The sequence below is a fragment of the Atta cephalotes genome (assembly GCF_000143395.1).
Source record: "Atta cephalotes unplaced genomic scaffold scaffold00023, whole genome shotgun sequence".
NCBI lineage: Eukaryota > Metazoa > Arthropoda > Insecta > Hymenoptera > Formicidae > Atta > Atta cephalotes.
Genome location: NW_012130087.1, coordinates 3,315,093 through 3,334,547, shown reverse-complemented (window position 1 = coordinate 3,334,547; position 19,455 = coordinate 3,315,093). Strand labels below are relative to the sequence as shown.

Genomic DNA, 19,455 nt, shown 5'->3' with positions numbered 1-19,455 from the left:
TATAAATAAATAATTTTAATAATTTAATAATTTTTAAATAATTTAATAATTTTTAATATTTAATAATTTTTAATTAAAACATCACTTAAAAAGCATTATCATGTCAAGAATTCATCACAAAATTATCGTCAAAAGTGTATCGAGTAACACCATAATTTTTCCTAAATTACTTCTATTTGATATAATCTATGTTTTATATTCTTTTATATGAAAAGTTCATAGCATGTATTCTTCAATTCAAAATATATTTTTTTACGTTGCATTAAATTATCGCATAAAAATAAAATTTTTTCAGAGTTCCTCCAGCCGATCAAGATGACGCCGTCACTTTACGTCTCGCGAATAAATCAGATCGATGCTGCTCAATTGGACGGTGAAATTTATAAGATGCTAAGGAATCAAACCAAAGAGATCGCTAAATACTGCACGCCCGGTAAAATCGACAAATGGCAAGCGGAAGTGGACGCCGTTCTGAAATTTCTCATCTGGAAATTCTCATTACAACGAGGTTCTTCCACTTTCGGCCAGCGGCTTCTCAATCTGCACTATGCCAACATCAATCAAAGGAAAGCTATACTCTACTTAATCCTAAATGTCGTACCTCAGTACTTGAAAGATAAATTGGCCTACGAGAACCTGTCCGAACGTGGTGCGTTCGCTCGAGCGCTAAAGTCGCTCGTCGATTGGATGACGAACGCGATCAATCTCCTGGAGTTCGTCAATCTACTCCTCTTTCTCCATCGGGGTATAAAACCGCACGTGATAGAACTTCTGCTTGATTTATCCAGTCAGTCGATAACGACACATCGACCCAGAATCATCGGTTACTCGTACATGACAAGAGAATTGCTTTGGCATGGTCTGATGGAGCTCTTCACAATCGGTATACCTATGATAAATCTCCACTACTTGAAGCACGTAATGACGAGACTGTGGCGACAACCGAAACCATCGATTGAGTTGTTGCCAGTGATGAATGCCGCAACCAAGTGCGCTTACTGCTATGAAGATCCGATTCTGCCATCGCATGCCGGCTGCGAACACTTGTTCTGTTATTACTGCCTGCAAGCGCACTTTACCGCAATGAGCAAGTTCCAATGTCCCAAATGCAACGCGGAACTTCATGCCGAAGATATGAAAAGATATACAATCGCGAGCGCGTCTTGGAGCGACGATGAGGAATCGGACGATAGCTTCGAGAGAGTGGACGATGGATAACGCGAACGTATGTATATTTCCAGTTTTATCAAAATTAAAAGTGATTCGAAGTGATGTTATTGTGATGAACGAGTTATATGTCTGGACTTTCAGTCTTAAGCACTGTTTTTACAAGTGAAAATGATTTTTATTATTATGTGATAACTTGTTGATTTTTTTTCTACAAAGAGAAAGATTTCCTGCAACGACCAAAGTAATTAAATAAAATAATAGTGATTCGTTGCAACACACAGCGAATAGAATAAGTACAAAGATCATTTTATTATATTTATCGAAGTTAAATCATACGATTTTCTAAAAACAATTTTATTATTATGTTAATTATAAATCTCCTAAAAATAAATAATTTAATTATTATATTGGAATTAATTAAATCTCATTGAAACATATAAAATATAAATAGAAAAAAATTCGCCACAATCGATTTATGAGATACGAAGAGGTGTATGTGTGTGATATTAATATTTAGTTTTTATTAAAAATAGCAATATACAAAATCTTCTTTATTCCTCATTTCAATACAACAAATCCCAATTTCGGGCGACTTCGACATTCTCGTTTTTTTCTTTTTCCGAAACAAACATTAATAGATCAATATATCCTCTCTTGGCTCTTATATCAAAATTAGATTAGATTATATCATATAAAAATATTATGCTGCGCTGTATATTATAAAACGCTTCATCTGCCGCCACGCAGGTCGATGGACCGATTGTTTACATGCAATAATGACACATTCATCGATTAATTAATTTATCATTAAGTTGATGCACCTGCGCTCGATGGGCGGGCACGTCCCCGGATTTATTACACAAGAAACTATATTATAAACACTATAGCACAGAAAGAAAAAAAAAACGCGAAACACATACACATAAATTAACACTTTCCATTCGCCTCTCCTACGACACTACAAATTTCATTTGAATCCGAACTCTCATTATTTTTCCTTGGAATGTATGATTTATAGTACAATTATATATAGCGCGGTTTCTTTTTCATCATTTTGTAAGAAATCCCTTCTCGAAAGATTGAGCTGTTATTCCTGAGGTATCCGCGCGTTTACACATTTGCGCCTCACTCTAACATTAATCTTACTAATCGCGACGGAAACGGAGTTCACCCGAAAAATAATAAGGTGAGAAACGCATTTAAATTACAATTGCTATTCTATATTTTGCATTCTATTTGTGTTCCATCTTCCGCCTTTTCCACATTGTGTGTGCATCGCGCGCACATTCTTTTTAAAATTAATTTAAATTTCGAACTTGGAAACATCTACTTTATTCTTAAAGTTGCCGTTATTTATCGTTTTTATGTTCTTTCCTCGGGCGAACTCCTCGATTATTTTCCGTATTTTATTCCTTTAGTGACAATCCTAAAGTATCCTAAGAGAGTGTTTCTTCTGTACCGAGGGGTTTGCGATTTTGCGTTGGCATCGCTAAAGCGAAAAAATATAATTTCCTGATATTTTTAGTGTGAAAGAGAGAACGCAATAGTGCGATGTATTTATACTTATTGATACATAATAGAAACGATATGCGCATGGTGCCATTATATAGCTACTGAATTAAGATGATATCACGTCTTAAACAAGGTTTTTTTTTTCATCTTTTTAAACACTTGAGGAAATTAATAAAGCTGAGGAAAAATTCAATCGATATTATAATCAGTTGGAATAAAACTAAAATCTAATTTCAAGAAATTGAATTAACTGATTTAATTTTAATTTGAGATATAGAATGGAATTAAATGAGATGTAGCATTTAAATTTAAATTTCCGCAACTTGAGGTTAATTTTCTGAAGTTTTTAAAAAATGGATTACATTCGCTAAACCCTCTCTAGAAGAATGCCTTCGATTTTATAAGTAATCGCAAATTTATCGTTAAGACGAAAAAAATCGTTATGCAACGATACGATCTGTGGACTTTAAATTTTCTCGAGATTCTTCTCAGAAGTCTTACTTTTTTCTTTTTTTTTAAATCCATCTATAATTTTTCACGGAAATTTAAAAATCAAGAAAATTAAAGTCACTAAAGACATTAGAAACTAAAATGGATTAATCTATAATTTGCATAATTCTTAAATACTGAGTCGTATTTGAAGTTAATCCTACAAATTATAAGCTTAATCCATTTTAACGATTTATATAAATCGTTTTAAACTATCTAAAGCTGAATAAGATAGATAGGAAAGAATGAGTCCACAGTTTGCTATAATGAAATAATATTAATGATTCGTAATATTTTCTCTGCTTCATTTCTGACGCAGTTAGAAAATATACCTGCGATATGCAATTTTGAAGATTTACGGCGCATTCTCGTAAACGCAACGGACTCCAAGTCGCGTAAGTTTCGCAAGCGAAGTCGAGCGTAATTGATTATACGCAATGCCTGATTCTAGGCTGATCTTATCTTCATTTTTCTTTTCTTTTTCAAGAGAAAAGGAGAGAGAAGTAAAGTGTCATGTTATTTGCTGAATGCAAAAAATGTCAAGTGAGTAGGGACTAGAGAAAATGATAGTGAAAAAACTGATTTTACAGTTTGAAGGTGTATATATATATATATCTTCTCTCTTCCCGATGTAAATCGATTCTTGTTAACCGAAACGCTCGAGAACGCTAATTAGAAACTCTATGTTTGTCGTCGTTGTCGTCGTTCTTCTCCTCGCATGCGTATTTCCCTCTCTTTTAAACGCTAATTTCCGCGACTATATCTATATTACCCGTATATACTAAACCTTACACGGGATCAGTGCGTATTCACGTAGGAACATTGACAGATTTCTTCTCAGGACTGGGCAAAGAAACCGTCGATTATTGATCGGCAAAGGAATATAACGATCTTGCCGTATAGTATGCAGGGTATTTCCATCTCGAATTCCGTGGTCGCATATTTTCGAAAATCAATATTGATATATACATTGAAAAAAATTGAAACATATTTTCTCGAAATCATAACGCTGTTTTTTTAAATTTTTGTTATTTTCAAAGTAAATTTAACTTTTTAATTGAACTTTTTTTTTCGTACTTTACGTTACTCTTTTTTAAGTTCCTGGATTACGAGATACCCTGTGTAAGAGACGAAGTGCCAACGATTTTCGAACAAATGCTTTTTGAACGCGAAGACGTTTATGCTGCTTCGTTGATATATTCACGATTATACGTACGTGTAGATTTTATCCGCAGCGACAATGGATATATTACATATGATATGCGGTCAGTCGTGCACACTTCATGCTTACATTTGTTTATTTTCCTTGACAAATATCGTTTTGAAACTCTGCTAATCAGAATTGTTTTTGTGGATAACGATCATCGCTGCCACAAAAAAAAATATCTTTTGCCTCTTATGGAAACGTAGTCCTTAGAGGCATAATTGCAGGCACAATTAGATTAAAGAGATATGCAGCATTTAGACAATATAAAAACTTAAAGAACCCTGTAGAAATTCATACTCAAATAGGTCCTAATTTTTTTTAATGAAAAAATTCATCTTATCCTTAAAGTCTTTTTAAATGTCTTTTAAATTTTTCTGAAGTTAAGATTATGTTAATTGTCGTTATCAATGAGATTTAATATGAAATATTCTTCTTTAAAAATTATGCCGTCACTAATATAATAATAAGTATATTGATGCTGTCTTAACAAAATACAGCATTTCATAAGTTTTAATGAAATGTTGTTTTAGAATTTTGTTACTAAAAATTTTAGACTTTTTCTGCTAAAGTAATTTTAAACACTTTAAAGTTAACTTTATACACTTTACACACAAAATTTCTATAGATATTGGAACTAAAGTTCAAGAGTTATTCTTTTAAACAGTAAAATATTGTCAAAATCTATAGATTATTATTATGCGTATTTTATATAATTAATCAGTTTCGTGGCATATCATCTTCATCTAATTGTTTTTGCAATTGTTATCGTACAACCCATGTGACGATCCGATAACATGATCGTCCTAGAGAATCTTGGGAACTTTCTGTTTTAGATCATCGTTATTATCACTATTGAGCGAAAAAAATAAAACGGACAATAGAACCAGATTTGCGAAATATAAGAATATTTCACAAATATGTGGATATAATATTGAATTGATTGAATTGTTCGTTTTCTTATTTTCATTAACTTATTCCTCCTCTTAATGTTCCGATCTATCTCGCGAGCGCATAAATAATTTACGCTTAAAAAGATTTCGCAAAAGACTTAGTCAAGAACTCTTCGCAGTAAAATCTTTCGTTAGGCATGTTCGATCCACTTGATCGCGCGATTCGGCCCTCTTTATTTTCATTCTTTACACAAAAAATCTGACAATTCTCGGGACTAACGATTGTGGATTTATATGAACGCGCGATTCAAGGATTTCACAAGAGAACCGATTTTTTTTCCTCTAGAAAATAAGTAATAATCGTATTCTTCGATTTTAATTCTCGATATGTATAATACATTACATTGATATTTGAATAATAATGCGCGTAACTCAAGAACTAATTTACCTAACGCTTTCATTCCTTTGTTCCAAAAAAAAATTAACAAAAATAACGTTTAAAAATTCGAATAAATTATTACCGAGAACGAAATATATCTATGTCTATAAAACAATCGTTTTGCGAAATCGACTGCGACCAACGGAACTCTCTGCGTGCGAGGATAATCGGAAGAATCTAAACTTGGCAATATATCGTTTTTAAATGCGCAGATATATAAATCATATTTGCATATGTCGTCCAAATTATCACAATCGTATTCTTATGTCATAAATAAATCTTAGAAAAAAATTGCATTATATTAAAATAATACTTTTTTTATATCTGAATATCATTTTGTAAATTTATGAATTTTTTATATATAGCTTTTACATATATATAATTTTTTTTATAATGTTTTTCGCTATAATACAATTTCAAATTCGTTTCTTTGACTCTGCCAAGTTTAGAATTAATTTAACAAAGAAAATCCTATTCTATAATTCACACGATCGTCGTCGTGAATTATAATTTGATATTGATACTCGACTGGCTCCTCGAAAAGTATCGGTTACGCGGAGAGTGATACATGGAATATTTGCGCTATAGAATTCGTTTTACGCTGTTCTGTCTTTAATGCTTTATACGAAAAGTTCTTGCGGTCTATTATTTGACGTGCGTCCAGCGTCTTTCGCGAAATAATTAATAAATACTTTGCAACTTATACTTACTTTGTAAAACTCGAGATCGCAACCTCATGCAAGATCTACCGCAACTGCATTTAGTTGTCGCGCGATGTTGAATTGATTAGCATCGAATTGTTTAAGATCGATTAAGAATTAAGAAATAATTTCAATTAAGAATACAGTTTTGATCGACCCGCGGTTGCATTCGAGCTTAGTCTGAATTAAATATATGTAAATTTTTGCTAGGACGAAAGGCCGCTGAACACACGGGACATCCCTCGCCCATCGCATTTTTATTTTATTATAAATTTCTAATAGCTGATGTGAACTCTTTTTTGATTTTCTTTTTTTTTTTAGATTTTACTCGAAACATTTATGCCCGATATTTCATGCACACATACGCACATTCACACATATTGATCATCCGGTCATCAAGCAAATCACGATATAATAAAGAGGATACCCGCGTCGACGTTTCGCAAAAGTATCAAATATAATTTCACATGATTTTTTTTCGCCACGCAACTGACGCGTTTTGTTTGTTTTATTAATTGAAATCGATTATATCGTTAGTATTCATGTAGAAAAATTTATTAACAAGAACGGAACGATAGCGACGCGAATGTCCATCTTAGCTAACGAACAAAGACTGCGAAAATAATAACGACTACCCTAAATCCTAAGGCACCTTTCGGCCGCGCGCCGAGAACAGCGAAAAAAAATGAGGAAAAAAAATAATACAGCCAGTTCTCGGCAAAAATAACTTTCTCCTGATACTTAAGTAACTTCAAATCATCAACATGCAAACTATTAGGTGTGGGAAAAAGTTCGTGGCGTTTTTCCCGTTAGATGACATTAAAAAAACGCCACGAACTTTTTCCCACACCTAATATTTGGCTATTCGTACCGTATCTGTCGAATTCTCACGAGCTGAATAGCCGACATAGCCCTTTTTAGTTTTCCGTAAATCCACGTTTATTCCGTCCGAACGACTGATATAACGGCGTAATGGTCCCCACAATTACGCACGCGATCAACATTATTAAGTACGTATATATATCTGTTTCTGTAATTTCAATCGGTGTGCAACGGATCTTTGAAATCGGGCCTTGATAGTACTGACACGCCTGCGTTCGGAACGGATAACATACACGCGATCATTTTTCTTTTACCATTTAGTGTCCAAATTACACTTCCCAATCGACGACGTTGGCGCCGACGACGAAGATGCCTTCCGTTCAGCGCCGGGCGCAGCACTTCCAGAGAATGGACTAGTTCGTTTGTTCATTTCTGAAAGAAATAAGTTATCAAGAGAGAGTTAATAGAAAATTAGTTTCGAGTATAGAAAGAAAATAGGATGATTCAATTTTCAAAAATAGCCTTATCCGTTATTTTTTTCTCATTAATTATATATATCTACATAATTTTACATCATCACATGCAAGTATTTGGTTAATCAAATAGCTATTTAGCTTAAATAACTTCACAGAGATTTCGAGAGAGAAAGAGTTTTATAGAAAGAGTTTTTTTTACAGAGATTTGACAGTCCCATAGTAGTAATAGTAGTAATAAATTGATAAAATGCAAAGATCAGCTTCCTCAAAATCTTTGTTTTGCTGTTAGATTATACAATAAAAATCCATTTAATTGGACTGCTCGAAGTTAGTTAAGCTGCCCTGCGTGTAAAGTATTACGTACCAGATATTAATAGCATTATTTTGCGCCTTGCACCCCAAGCGGTAATTCCAATTTCACAAAGGTCCTTCTCTGTCAAGGAAGGAAACGTGGCCATGTCCACCTCGTGAGACGTGAACAAGCCTAGCGAATGAAAAGAAAGAAAAAGAAAGCGGTGCTACGTTTCCATTTTTTTTCAAGCAAAAGCAGAAAATAGAATAAAAGCAAAGCAATGGCACTCAATAGAATAAAGCGTGCAATTACTATAAAAGATTGTAATTTGATTATATATACTCACGTATATATTTTTCCAAGCCGATACTGGTCAACATACTGCCCAGATCATTGAAACGATGGGACGATGTAATCTTATTCAAATGGGAAGTCGGCGTATGATCCATATAATTTGAGGCCATCCCGATCTGTCCAACGCGGTCCTTGCTCGAGATAATACTACCGAAATCCATCTCGGTACTGAACACCACCGGCGTGGTCGGTTCTTTCCATAAATCTGAAGGATGTGACGTCAGCTCCTGCATTCAAAAAATTTTATTGTCAGTCTTAATGTTTAATAACTATTAATCCGCTAAGAAAAATTTAAAGATTTTATTAAATGTTTATCGTCAAAGGAATAGCTACTCGATTCAAATATTTAAAATGAAGTATTAAAATGAAATGTTAATACTTTATAAGATATCAATCTATAGAGCCACAAATATCAATATAAATCTTTGATTTTATTCTCGTCGAAAATATTGAGTTGATTATTTTTTTTATACTCAAGAAATTTGATAGCTACCTTGCTTAAGTCACTCGTAGTTATTGGCGGAATACTTTGGCTAAGACCATAACCAGACCAAGCAGACGTTGGTACGCGGAAATCGTTGGTGCTTGATTTATTTTGCATTGCCTTTGTAGCCAATAATTTCTTCTGCTCATAATCGAAGGGCGTAAGATTCTGCTGCGCAGCCATCTCGAGCGATTTTTTCTCACAACCAGGTGCACGTCGATCAGTAACTGGTAAATCGGACAACATGCTAGACAGATCCGCTGAAAGAAAAACAAATTTATTTTTAACTTGTAAATAGGTTGATTATTAATAACAACTAGATTGTTGACTTCTTGAAACATTTGACTTACCTAAATTAGTATTAGTATCCGTAGGATTGACTGGTGAGATGTTACGAGGACTAATGGCAGGACTAGATAAAGAACTAGAAACGCTACTTAGCGAAGAATAAGCTGCAAATAAAGTCATTATATAAAAATTAAACCAATTTCGATGTATGGTATCTAATATACATATAGAGCGTTTAATACGAAAATAACATCAGGAAAAATTTATAATACTAATTATATTAAAGTACACTATATTTTCTAGTTTATTTTTATGTAGTAAAGTATTTTCAGATTTAAGATAAAACTTTATTGAAACATATTTTTATATGTATACTTCGGTAATTTTCTCTCATTTTAGCTTTCAGATCAAATAATATTACATATGCATTAAAAATTTTTTTATCGTTTACAAAAGTTTTTATATCTCTGTTATGAAAATAACGGAAAAAGCATAATAATAAAAAAGTTAAATAACAAAAGTAGCATGTAAAATTTCGTGTAAAATAAATTCGGGTAGATTAACTCACCACTGCCACCATCTTTGCTATCCATTAACGAATTGGCGTTCAAACCGTGGATACCGGAAAAGTTGGTCGGTACATTGTTATGGTGAAATGCTCCAATACCGGGAGGACCGGGAGGCATCACATGATTCGATAATCCATGGGGTCCGTGAGAAGTTCCCATTATGTTGTTGTGTAGCATATGTTGTGTCGTCAGCAGATGATTTATGTGAGAGTAGGGATACGGACACAGTGACGAAACATAATGATGAGTGAGGCCCCAGTGTGGCGACAAACCCAGAGAATTCGGTGAGTGCGAAATCGGCGATACGCAATACGACGAATTTTGCGTGTTTACATTTAATATGCTCGAAAAATTTTCCTGTACGCCGCTAATCAAATTGTTGTTGGACCCTATAAATATTAAAAAATTTATTTATATTTAAAAATTTATTAATATTAAAGAATAAAATAGTAATAAAAATATATATAAATACAATAAAAGAATAAAGTGGAATTGATTATTTCGTATTTTCTAAAATTCTTCTTTAATTAGTGTTCCGAAAACATGATTAAAATTCAATATCGCTACATTATAAAAAATTGTAGTAAAATTTATCAAAATATTTTGGATATCATGTAGTTTTGTGTAAGAGCGACGGATTCGTAACTGACAGTGAGTTCAAAACCCGTATCCTATATTTACGAAAAATTTCGTAATCCATGCTGACTTACAGTCAGCGAGAATCAAAGAATTCTTTATATCTAGATGACTTTTTGACTAGGTTTAGACACTCAAATCAGGGACAGTCAGGGACTGATATGTCCCACTCGTTCCTCCTATTACTATTATTACTGTCAAAAAATTTACTTATGAAAAATTTATTTATTGAAGATCATAAAAAAGTTATGCCACTGCTCGACTTTTTACTATTGTGTGATCTATTTGATGATATCGCATTTCTTTCTGATTACTATTGATTTAATGAACAACACTTACCATCGTTATTGGAACTGCCCTGGAAAACGTTGCCAGCATTCGGAATGTGATAAGTAACCGGTATTTCAGCGGTTACTATGGGCTCGTCCAGTCCCAGCAACTGTTTCCGCGCTTGGTAAATATTACTGGCCTTTCTCTCGATTCCCTTGATAATGACAGAGAGTGTACTTTGTTTCGGCTTATGACGTACGTTGATAAACACGTCCAAAGACTGCATTAGCTGGGAGATCTTTTCCGCATCCACCGAAGCAGTCATAGAATCTTCCGGCAGATCGAACATAAGCACCAGTGGCAATGAGCCCTAACACGTAATTATCGGCATGATTACATACAAGTATCACAATTACATACTGTCATTATTAAAAAATATTTACAGAAAACTGAATTGTAGAAAGAGAATACAAATAGAAACAGTTTGTAATCAAATATATATACAAATTAAATATATTTTGAGTCTTTTAAGTCCTGATTATTTGATATATTGCGAGTTATATAATAGTTAAAAATTGCTGAAATTGAGAGAAAACTGTAAAAATTAGAAGAATATTGTAAAAAGGAATTTTAAGTATAGAAAAAGAATAATTCTAACAAAATTAAAATGTTTATAGGAGAAAAAGAGAACTGGTTTAGAAGAAAAAAAGATTAAAATTGGAAATTAATTCTAGACATGTATAAACGAATGTACCAGTATAAACATATCGACTTACTACTAATTGTTGTCTAGCCAAATATACATTATGTATATCGCCAGTAATAGTAACGTTGCTTTTCTTGAGGCTGGGTATATTCGGATCGCCGGCATCAGGAAACATAATCTGCGTGGCAGTACGTTGCATAATCATCTTCAAATTGCTACTCTGTTTCCCTAAGACGATGCTATGGTGTTGAGGTGATATCTCCATCGACATTTGTACTTGGATTTGACTCTACGAAAAGAAACATGCGGAAAAAAATCAGTTTCTGAATAAGGAATAGGAATTTGTGAAAAATATAACAAAAGTACTAGTTGCATCTTTTCGGTAAAAATTAGGAAAGAAATTGATATATATTTTGAATATTTTTAATTATCAAATAAAAATTTAGAAAAAATTAACTGAAGTTTTCGAACAAAACTATTTTTATAAGAAGTTAAAATAATTCCAGATTTAATTTTCCTAATTTTAATAATAATTTGTTTAATCTCTCTTTTGAAAGGAGGTTGCCGATTATTTTTGCTACTTACAGCTAGATTTTTGCACATATGACGAATCAATAATTGCGTCGCTTCTTTGACTTGAGAAACTTCCCACTCGCATCCCTTAACAACTACTAGGGTAGCGTGCAGCTTCGGTCTTGTACGAAACATCACCTGAACATTGAACTTATCTTGTATCTTCACCACGTACGGCGAAGTACAGTCTGGCATACTCTGCGAAGCGCCCATTATAGGCAGCTCAAAGGAAAAGATCAGTGGTGTCAGATTCTAAAAAAGATAAGAACGTAAGTCGAACATTTTTCGAACATTTTGTTTTGAGATGAGTATTCATGAGCGAATGACCTACGAATCTAAATTTTTACTAGAAAACGTGAAAATTCAAATGAGATATTTACCATATGTATAAACAGAATATTCATTAGCATTCGATGTTCATTCATTGTGTGTTCGTTCATGACTCACCTTTATATAGGATCTCCCAAAAATCTCTCACTACTTTTTTACTTTTGAGCAGAAATTTTTATTTTATCGCATAACACATAATAATATTTTAGATAACATTACATTCAAGTCTGAAATAGAAATTCTCAATTAAAGCGATGTTCAATTAATTGAGAAATAAAATTTTGACTTCTCTCGAAATGTAATGATATCTTGTATCTATAGCATACAATTTTCGATCATACCGAATATAATGGATATCCAACATAATGTTGTTTTCACAATAACTCAATTTCTAATGTTCGGTAAAGTGATCCGAGCGTTAAAGTGGTACATCTTTTGGGATATCCTTAATGCATGTCTTGCGGAACCTTACCCTAACACGAGCGCGAGCGCGTTCGACGCTCTCCATTTCGCCAGCAATGGAGACCTGATTGCTCTTATCTTGGTGATTACTGCGATTGCTATCTGGGAAATGGATGTGGCAACCAGTTTCCTCCATCACTCGTTTAATCGTCAGACCACCTTTGCCGATGATATGCGAATGATCGGTGTAACTAACATCCAGCTTCATGGTTACTCTATTACTTTGCTGAAAATCGAATTGCAAAATGACTGTCAGATTGACCTTTTTTTTTGCAACTCTATATATCTTTATCGCTAATTAGTAAAAAGTTTCGATTCGTTATTTTAATCAACTTGCAAATATTCTCGGTTTTATTATTTCAGGAAATTAGATATTTCCTGTTTAAATTCTTTGAAGTGAAATCTCACTTTAAAGAGTAAAAATTGAGCCAATCTTGAAACAGAGTGACTCAATTTTCAATCTTTAAGAACGAGATTATATTTTTCAGAATGAGAATTTATTTTAAAAGTTTTAGAGAGTAGATAAACGCAATCTATATCTCCGACAAATTAATGTCTATTAATAAAATTAATAAAATAATCTTAAAAAATAGAACTTGTATTAAAAGTCTTTAATTAAGTGTATATTTACTAAAAATAAAAGCTAATTTTGTATTGAAAAAAATTTAATTCTGGATCTGATATTAGCAATTGAAATGACATTAATGATAATGATATCTGTCGAAATTATCTAAAAGTAATTCAGATAAGATTAGTTTTGATAAAAACTGAAAGTGCTGTCTTAATGGTATTATTAATAATACTATTACACTAATAAGAATTAATGGGAAACCAGAGACACATGTTTCTGCCAATAGTAAGAGATACTTGAAATCTGTATGTGTATAAAACAGTAATTCTATATCATTATACCAATCGGCTACCGAGAGAAAGTGTGATAGTATCTCCTACGATATTTATTCAGCATCACATTTATTCATCCGGCATGTTTACTCTTGCATTACATTCTGCGCGAATGTAATCTCTTCAGCAATTTACATTCGTTACACTTTGTATTTCTATATAACTTCAAGATCGTTGATTTTACGTGCGTGAGCTTCTCGGACCATATCGCCGATCCGGCGAGGACTCGTGCAACTTTAGATATCGCGTGGTTGAACATTACATAAAGTCACGCGATAACGTCGCGCGATCCGCCCGTGCGACTTTAGGAACTCCTTCCTATATAACGAGTCACCGTCGTTGTATTGCTTCGTTCGCAACAAGGCCGTGCATCTCGAAACGTTCACTTCGTAATGGTAAAATCATGATAATTGCGAACGCAAAGAGATATTTGTAAGAGCTAAATATTAAACAAACACTCTTCGCGATAAAAAAAAAATAAGACGGTGCTAACAAATCCAACGAAAATTTTCAATCTTATATTTCATTAAATTCTACCGGACAAACTTCGGCTGTAATTTATGCATCAGATCTCATACAAATATAAGAATAGCTTATTTAAAAATAATTTTCAAACATATGTAATAATTAATCTTATTTATTCACATTAAAATGTTATTTGGATAGTGATGTCGAAATGAAAGAAAGAATCATAATGGTCCGCCTATACCATCTTTCTCCGCTAGTTTCTCCGCTAGAAACATTCATCACGTTTCGAAAACGTAATCAGACAGATGCGACTGCGATTTCGAAATTCAGGACGTCGACATCCTGGCGTCGGCGCGAAAAGATATTGAATATCTACACACGTGGCAGACTGAGCTCTATAAATATCTTTGCGCTATTTACGCGTCATTCCGGTAGCCCGTAATTAACGCTATATATACAAATGTTACTGTCGTGCTACTTTTGCATGCCTGACGCAAAACATGACATCTATTTTAAAGTGTCCATGCACTTGCCACGATTGCAATTGCGAGAGTAGATCACGTAAATTGTAAGGAAGAGGAGAAGAGAGACGGCGGATTCTCGTGCCCGAGAAAATCAAGCGCAGAATTTTATCCACGTTTCTCTTAGCGAAGTATACATACGTGTTCCTTTCACACGTCCTTCTTTACCTCATTTCTGTCGCCGTATATTCGCGCACTGTCTCTTGAACGCACGCATGTAGGAATGTACATTCGACAAAGTAACAGGAATCGATCGGTACGCCCGGTATGGCTGGCATAAAACGACAAGTCCGGCTCGCCTACCGTCTCGCGATTTAACGGTAACGGAATCAGCTAATGACATTTCACTGCGTCTCGTTACAGCTTTTTAAAGTTAAGGGATGTTTACGATATGAGAATACGAACACGAAGATTTAGCGTCAATCATCTAAATCGCTCTTCTAAGAACTTCAGAAAGTAAATTTCAAAATCACGAAGATGAAGTTTAATTAAAATTTGACCTAGTTTTCAAACAATATAAATCACATTTTCAAGACAATTTCAAATTAAATTTTCTGTTTCCTCGAGTTTTTGGAAGCAAGTGCTAATCATTTAATTAATTAAAGCGTTCATATTCAATATTCTCACGTCATTTTGCATTGAATCTTTTTTACCTTCTCTCGCTATCTCTTTCTTTCTACAAAGCAATTCGGCTGCTCGCCTAAACATAACGATTCGCTTTCTCGCCTGGGAATTCGTGACTACGAACGACGACGTATAAATAGAATTTGTTCTTTCCGCGTGGTCTTTCGCCTCTTTTCTTTACCGTCTATTTCTCTCGACCTTTCTTATTTACGACATGTGTCTGGTAATTAAATAGAAATATGCACGGAACCGGAGAAAAAAAGCATCGCAGAAACTGAAAGAGACATGGTCTGAAAGTTTAATAACTAAACCCAACAACTAAAAGTTATCGAAAGAAACGTTGATAATATTATTGATTCTTTTTCTTATAATTAGACAAATTTAAATATTTATTCATTATTTATAGTACATTCTAAATCTGTAGCAATCAAATTTCATTATATTAAATTGAAATTTCAATACAGGCATTAGTAGCAATTGCGCCAATGTTGCAACTGCCAGTGAATTTTATTGCAAGATGGGAATGGAAAATCCATTCGGTAATTGGAGTGAAAAATTTACTCCAAAAAGAAGTGAATTTAGAGATTAAAATAATGACAGAATAATGTCATTCCAAATCCAGATAACAAAGACTACGGAGATATTTTGAACAGGAGCATACTATCTATTAATCTATTAACCTTATTTTTAATTATAAATTTTTGAAAAAATTATATACATGATAAATGTAAAATCTATCTAATGATAAAATAATGGTTTAATGATATAATAGTATATACATATATAATTTTTTTGACATATAATACGATAAATATGCGACAAATGATAACGGTGCACTATGTCGCTAAATTCACTCCTTTATGTAAGAATAGTGAGTAGTAACATTCAGCAGTAACATTCAATGTAAGCTTGCAATGCATTATCAACTAATGCTTAAATCACTTCGATTTAGATTAACTTTAAAGCAGTGAAAATTCATACTTAAAGCAATGACTTTGCTACTCACTTTTGTTAGCAGTAAAATTTTCATTGCTATAGCTTTAGAGTGTACTATTTACATTTTTACATTTTTACTATTAACACTAGTTAAATTTTTGAAAATGTATTTGATAACAAAAATTCATCTGTTTTTTTAATCATCTTGACCTACATATTGGTTTGACAATTATTCTCATATTCATGAGTGCCTGTATAAATTATATAATATTTAATAAGATTAATAACATTTTCGACTTAATATAAGCTCAATGCTTTTATTAATTTTTATTGCCTGCCAATGCGTAACATTTGAGAAAAGATAAATGGTCGCTTTAACATGTCACACAATCGAATTCGGTAATTACCTATGCCGGCTCACTGATAACTGATACTAATAAGCACACGTCCTTGCATTCGATTGTGAACGAGTCGTCCCGCGTGCAATGTTGTTTCCTCTATTGCAAAACAACGGTAATTGCGCAAACTACAGTAACACTGTAGTAGGAAAAGACTTCTCGAATCGTCCGATAATTGCAGTTTAAATATTCGATAAATTCCCGTTACACGCTGACATACTTCTTCGTGGGAATTTTACTCGTCGACAAAACGATTGTCCCTCTCCTCCTCTCAAAAAAGAATATTATTTGCTCATATTTGCATTCCCAATTATTGATATAGTCAATTTTGTACAAATAATTGGGCAAGTCTAAAATGCAAAAACTATTATATATCCAAAAATTAAAAAAAAAACTTAAAAAAAGAACTCTTGAATTCCTTACGAACTGAACATTTTAAACTGTGTCAAAACCTTAAAAAGTGTGTTAAATTTTATAAAATCAAGAGAGAAAAGCGAATAAAGTAAAAAAAGTTAAAGCTAAAGATTCCTACTTTGACTAATCTAGAGTTACTAATTTTTTTTTATTTACTATTATTTTTTATGAAACTCATTTTGCAAATTTTCTTATTATATTCAATATTTTATTTTTATTTAAATTTAACATAAATATAAAAGAGGAGAAAGCGTTGCATTTTTTTCAATAAATATGATGATTTGTAATTATAGGATATATTTTTTTTTATTAATACGATAATAAAAGTGCTCTTTAAAATCATAAAATTTTATATTTAATATGTCAATTTTATTTCATTCGATAATTTACTTTAATTCATTTTGCATCAACTTTTCCGTTTAAAAATTAGCTAAATCCTATTTTCAGCTCCAAAAGCAGTCAAAATATATATTGTATTTTAATAAACAGAAATTATATTTTTCTTATGTCATATTATATACATTTGATTAACTAAAACAATAATTTTTTTTTAATTGAAAAAAGATTTTTTTGATAGCTTGAACCATAAAATTGTACAAATTTTTTCACTTTCCCCAAAAAACATTTTAAATGGAGATAACTATTTTTGCGCGCAAACATTACTTAATTTATCTCTTTCAATCCTATTTTTACTTTACTTATAAACATTGTATTCTTAAATCTTAAATTTCATTTCGCATCGTTTTCTATTCCTTAATCTCAACACTAATTGTGAAATGATTAGGGAATGGAAGTAACTTATAACGCCGTTACTTCTTTATCGTTACTCTGTTATAATAACGATTTGGCAATGTTCAATTTTTTGGTGAACTGTAACAGTAACATCAGAATTCGAATCGATTGTTACTTGTAATAAAAAAAAAAGTGAAAAAGTCATTCGTGGGAAAAATTACATAAATCGGCATCTGTAACTTATTATTTTTTACAAGTAAAGTTACTCGTTGTAAATTGCCCTCAGTAAGTAAACGTGTGATGATGCAAGTTACTTTTCAAAGTAGACTTTCCCAGCCTTAGCATAATTTCAGCACTTAATTAGTTAAATTCATTCTTAAAGTCATTCTAGTTAAAGATTGCAAATTGTTAAAAAAAATAACGGAATAGTAACTCTTCCATTCACTGGAAATGATACCTTTGACGTTAATTGAGTCTTATCTATGTACTATGTAGATAGGAATGTATATATAAAATATGTATGACTTACCCGTGTGTCTAAAATTTCCATTATCTTCTCCTTTGCTGATCGTACATCATCTAGTCGTCCTGCGACTTTTATATGCGGATCTGCGAAAAGAAGGTAGAAAATCTAATTACGGTGACGATTATGTGTGGGATACGTGTAGGAATATAAAGGAACGTAAACGGCGGCAGCGAGTCGCGCCTTTATTATACTGAGCAATCAATTATAATTGACCTCATTAATTACACGTTACGCGACTAAACTTCATTCCGTGCGTAGCAAAATAAGCGATTAGTCCGAAATAATGGCTTCCGTTTTAGCTGACAAATAAAAAACATAATAAATATAGAGAAAGCATAGATTCTTCTTTAAAAATATTTTCCACATATGTCTTTCGGATTGACTACATATGTCACACAGTCGACTCCCGACCGAGGCAATATTTTTCGCAATAAGTTCATTACAGTTTTTTAAGATTAATTTAGGAAATTTGGGAGGATTATCAATATTTCAGATTGAAAGTCTGATAACCATATCGGCACGCAATTATCATTTCTGAAATTAATTCATTTATATGAATATATAATAATATATAATAATATGAATATATAATATGAATATATAATAATTCAACATCTTAACATTCAGCGCTATAGTGGCGCTATTTAAAATAATAAAATATGTAACATAAACGGTCTTGTTTCCATCTTATTATGTTATTATGTCACAATGTTTTTACATATATTTTTTTGAAATTGACTATAATATAGCAAGTGTCTCAGGCAAAGTGGATTAAGCTAAAACAAAGAATTTTCGTCGACATGCCATCATCGACCACCAGTTTAACCGACACCGAATATATGTCCACCGACATAAACAGTCATCGACTTTTGTGTATCGTCAGAAATGTTTGGTTTGTTACGCGCGATTTGAAAACAAAATATCCGTAAAACTAGGTGAAATTCGAGGTGAAACTGTTTCCTTATAAAGGTCGACGAACTCACCGCACTTCAGACATATGTATGTAACCAAGGCGCCAAAAGCCTGCAGCGAAGTATACAGTTATATCGATTCAATGAAATTGAAGACACAAAACGCTGGTGTATATTGAATACATACTATCGGTTAATCTTGATGTCCATGAACATTATTGGCAAAGAGTTCGGCGACGATTTTATTGTGATCCCGAAAGAAATCACGCGCAAGGCTCCGAAGATAGAAAGACGCCGCTGGCGACTGCAGAAAATCCGATACCACACACACACACACACACACACACACACA

General features: G+C 32.7%; 2 protein-coding genes across 2 annotated transcripts in view; one reads left to right on the top strand and one right to left on the bottom strand.

Moving 5' to 3' along the window:
- Positions 1-315: 315 nt before the first annotated feature.
- LOC105619922 (peroxisome biogenesis factor 2) lies at positions 316-1,218 on the top strand. Its single transcript, XM_012201437.1, has one exon. It carries the CDS (start codon positions 316-318, stop codon positions 1,216-1,218), a length of 903 nt encoding a protein of 300 aa, XP_012056827.1.
- A 6,322-nt stretch (positions 1,219-7,540) lies between these two features.
- LOC105619921 (protein bicaudal C) overlaps positions 7,541-19,455 on the bottom strand; it is a 34,861-nt gene continuing 22,946 nt past the window's right edge. Inside the window, exons 4-14 of the mRNA XM_012201436.1 lie at positions 18,196-18,275; positions 12,681-12,896; positions 11,891-12,130; positions 11,376-11,594; positions 10,669-10,969; positions 9,693-10,082; positions 9,187-9,288; positions 8,846-9,096; positions 8,345-8,579; positions 8,071-8,190; positions 7,541-7,662 (exon numbers count right to left, since the gene is read on the bottom strand). Of these exons, the coding sequence (XP_012056826.1) occupies positions 7,541-7,662; positions 8,071-8,190; positions 8,345-8,579; positions 8,846-9,096; positions 9,187-9,288; positions 9,693-10,082; positions 10,669-10,969; positions 11,376-11,594; positions 11,891-12,130; positions 12,681-12,896; positions 18,196-18,275 (2,276 nt within the window). The remainder of the gene's footprint in view (positions 7,663-8,070; positions 8,191-8,344; positions 8,580-8,845; positions 9,097-9,186; positions 9,289-9,692; positions 10,083-10,668; positions 10,970-11,375; positions 11,595-11,890; positions 12,131-12,680; positions 12,897-18,195; positions 18,276-19,455) is intronic.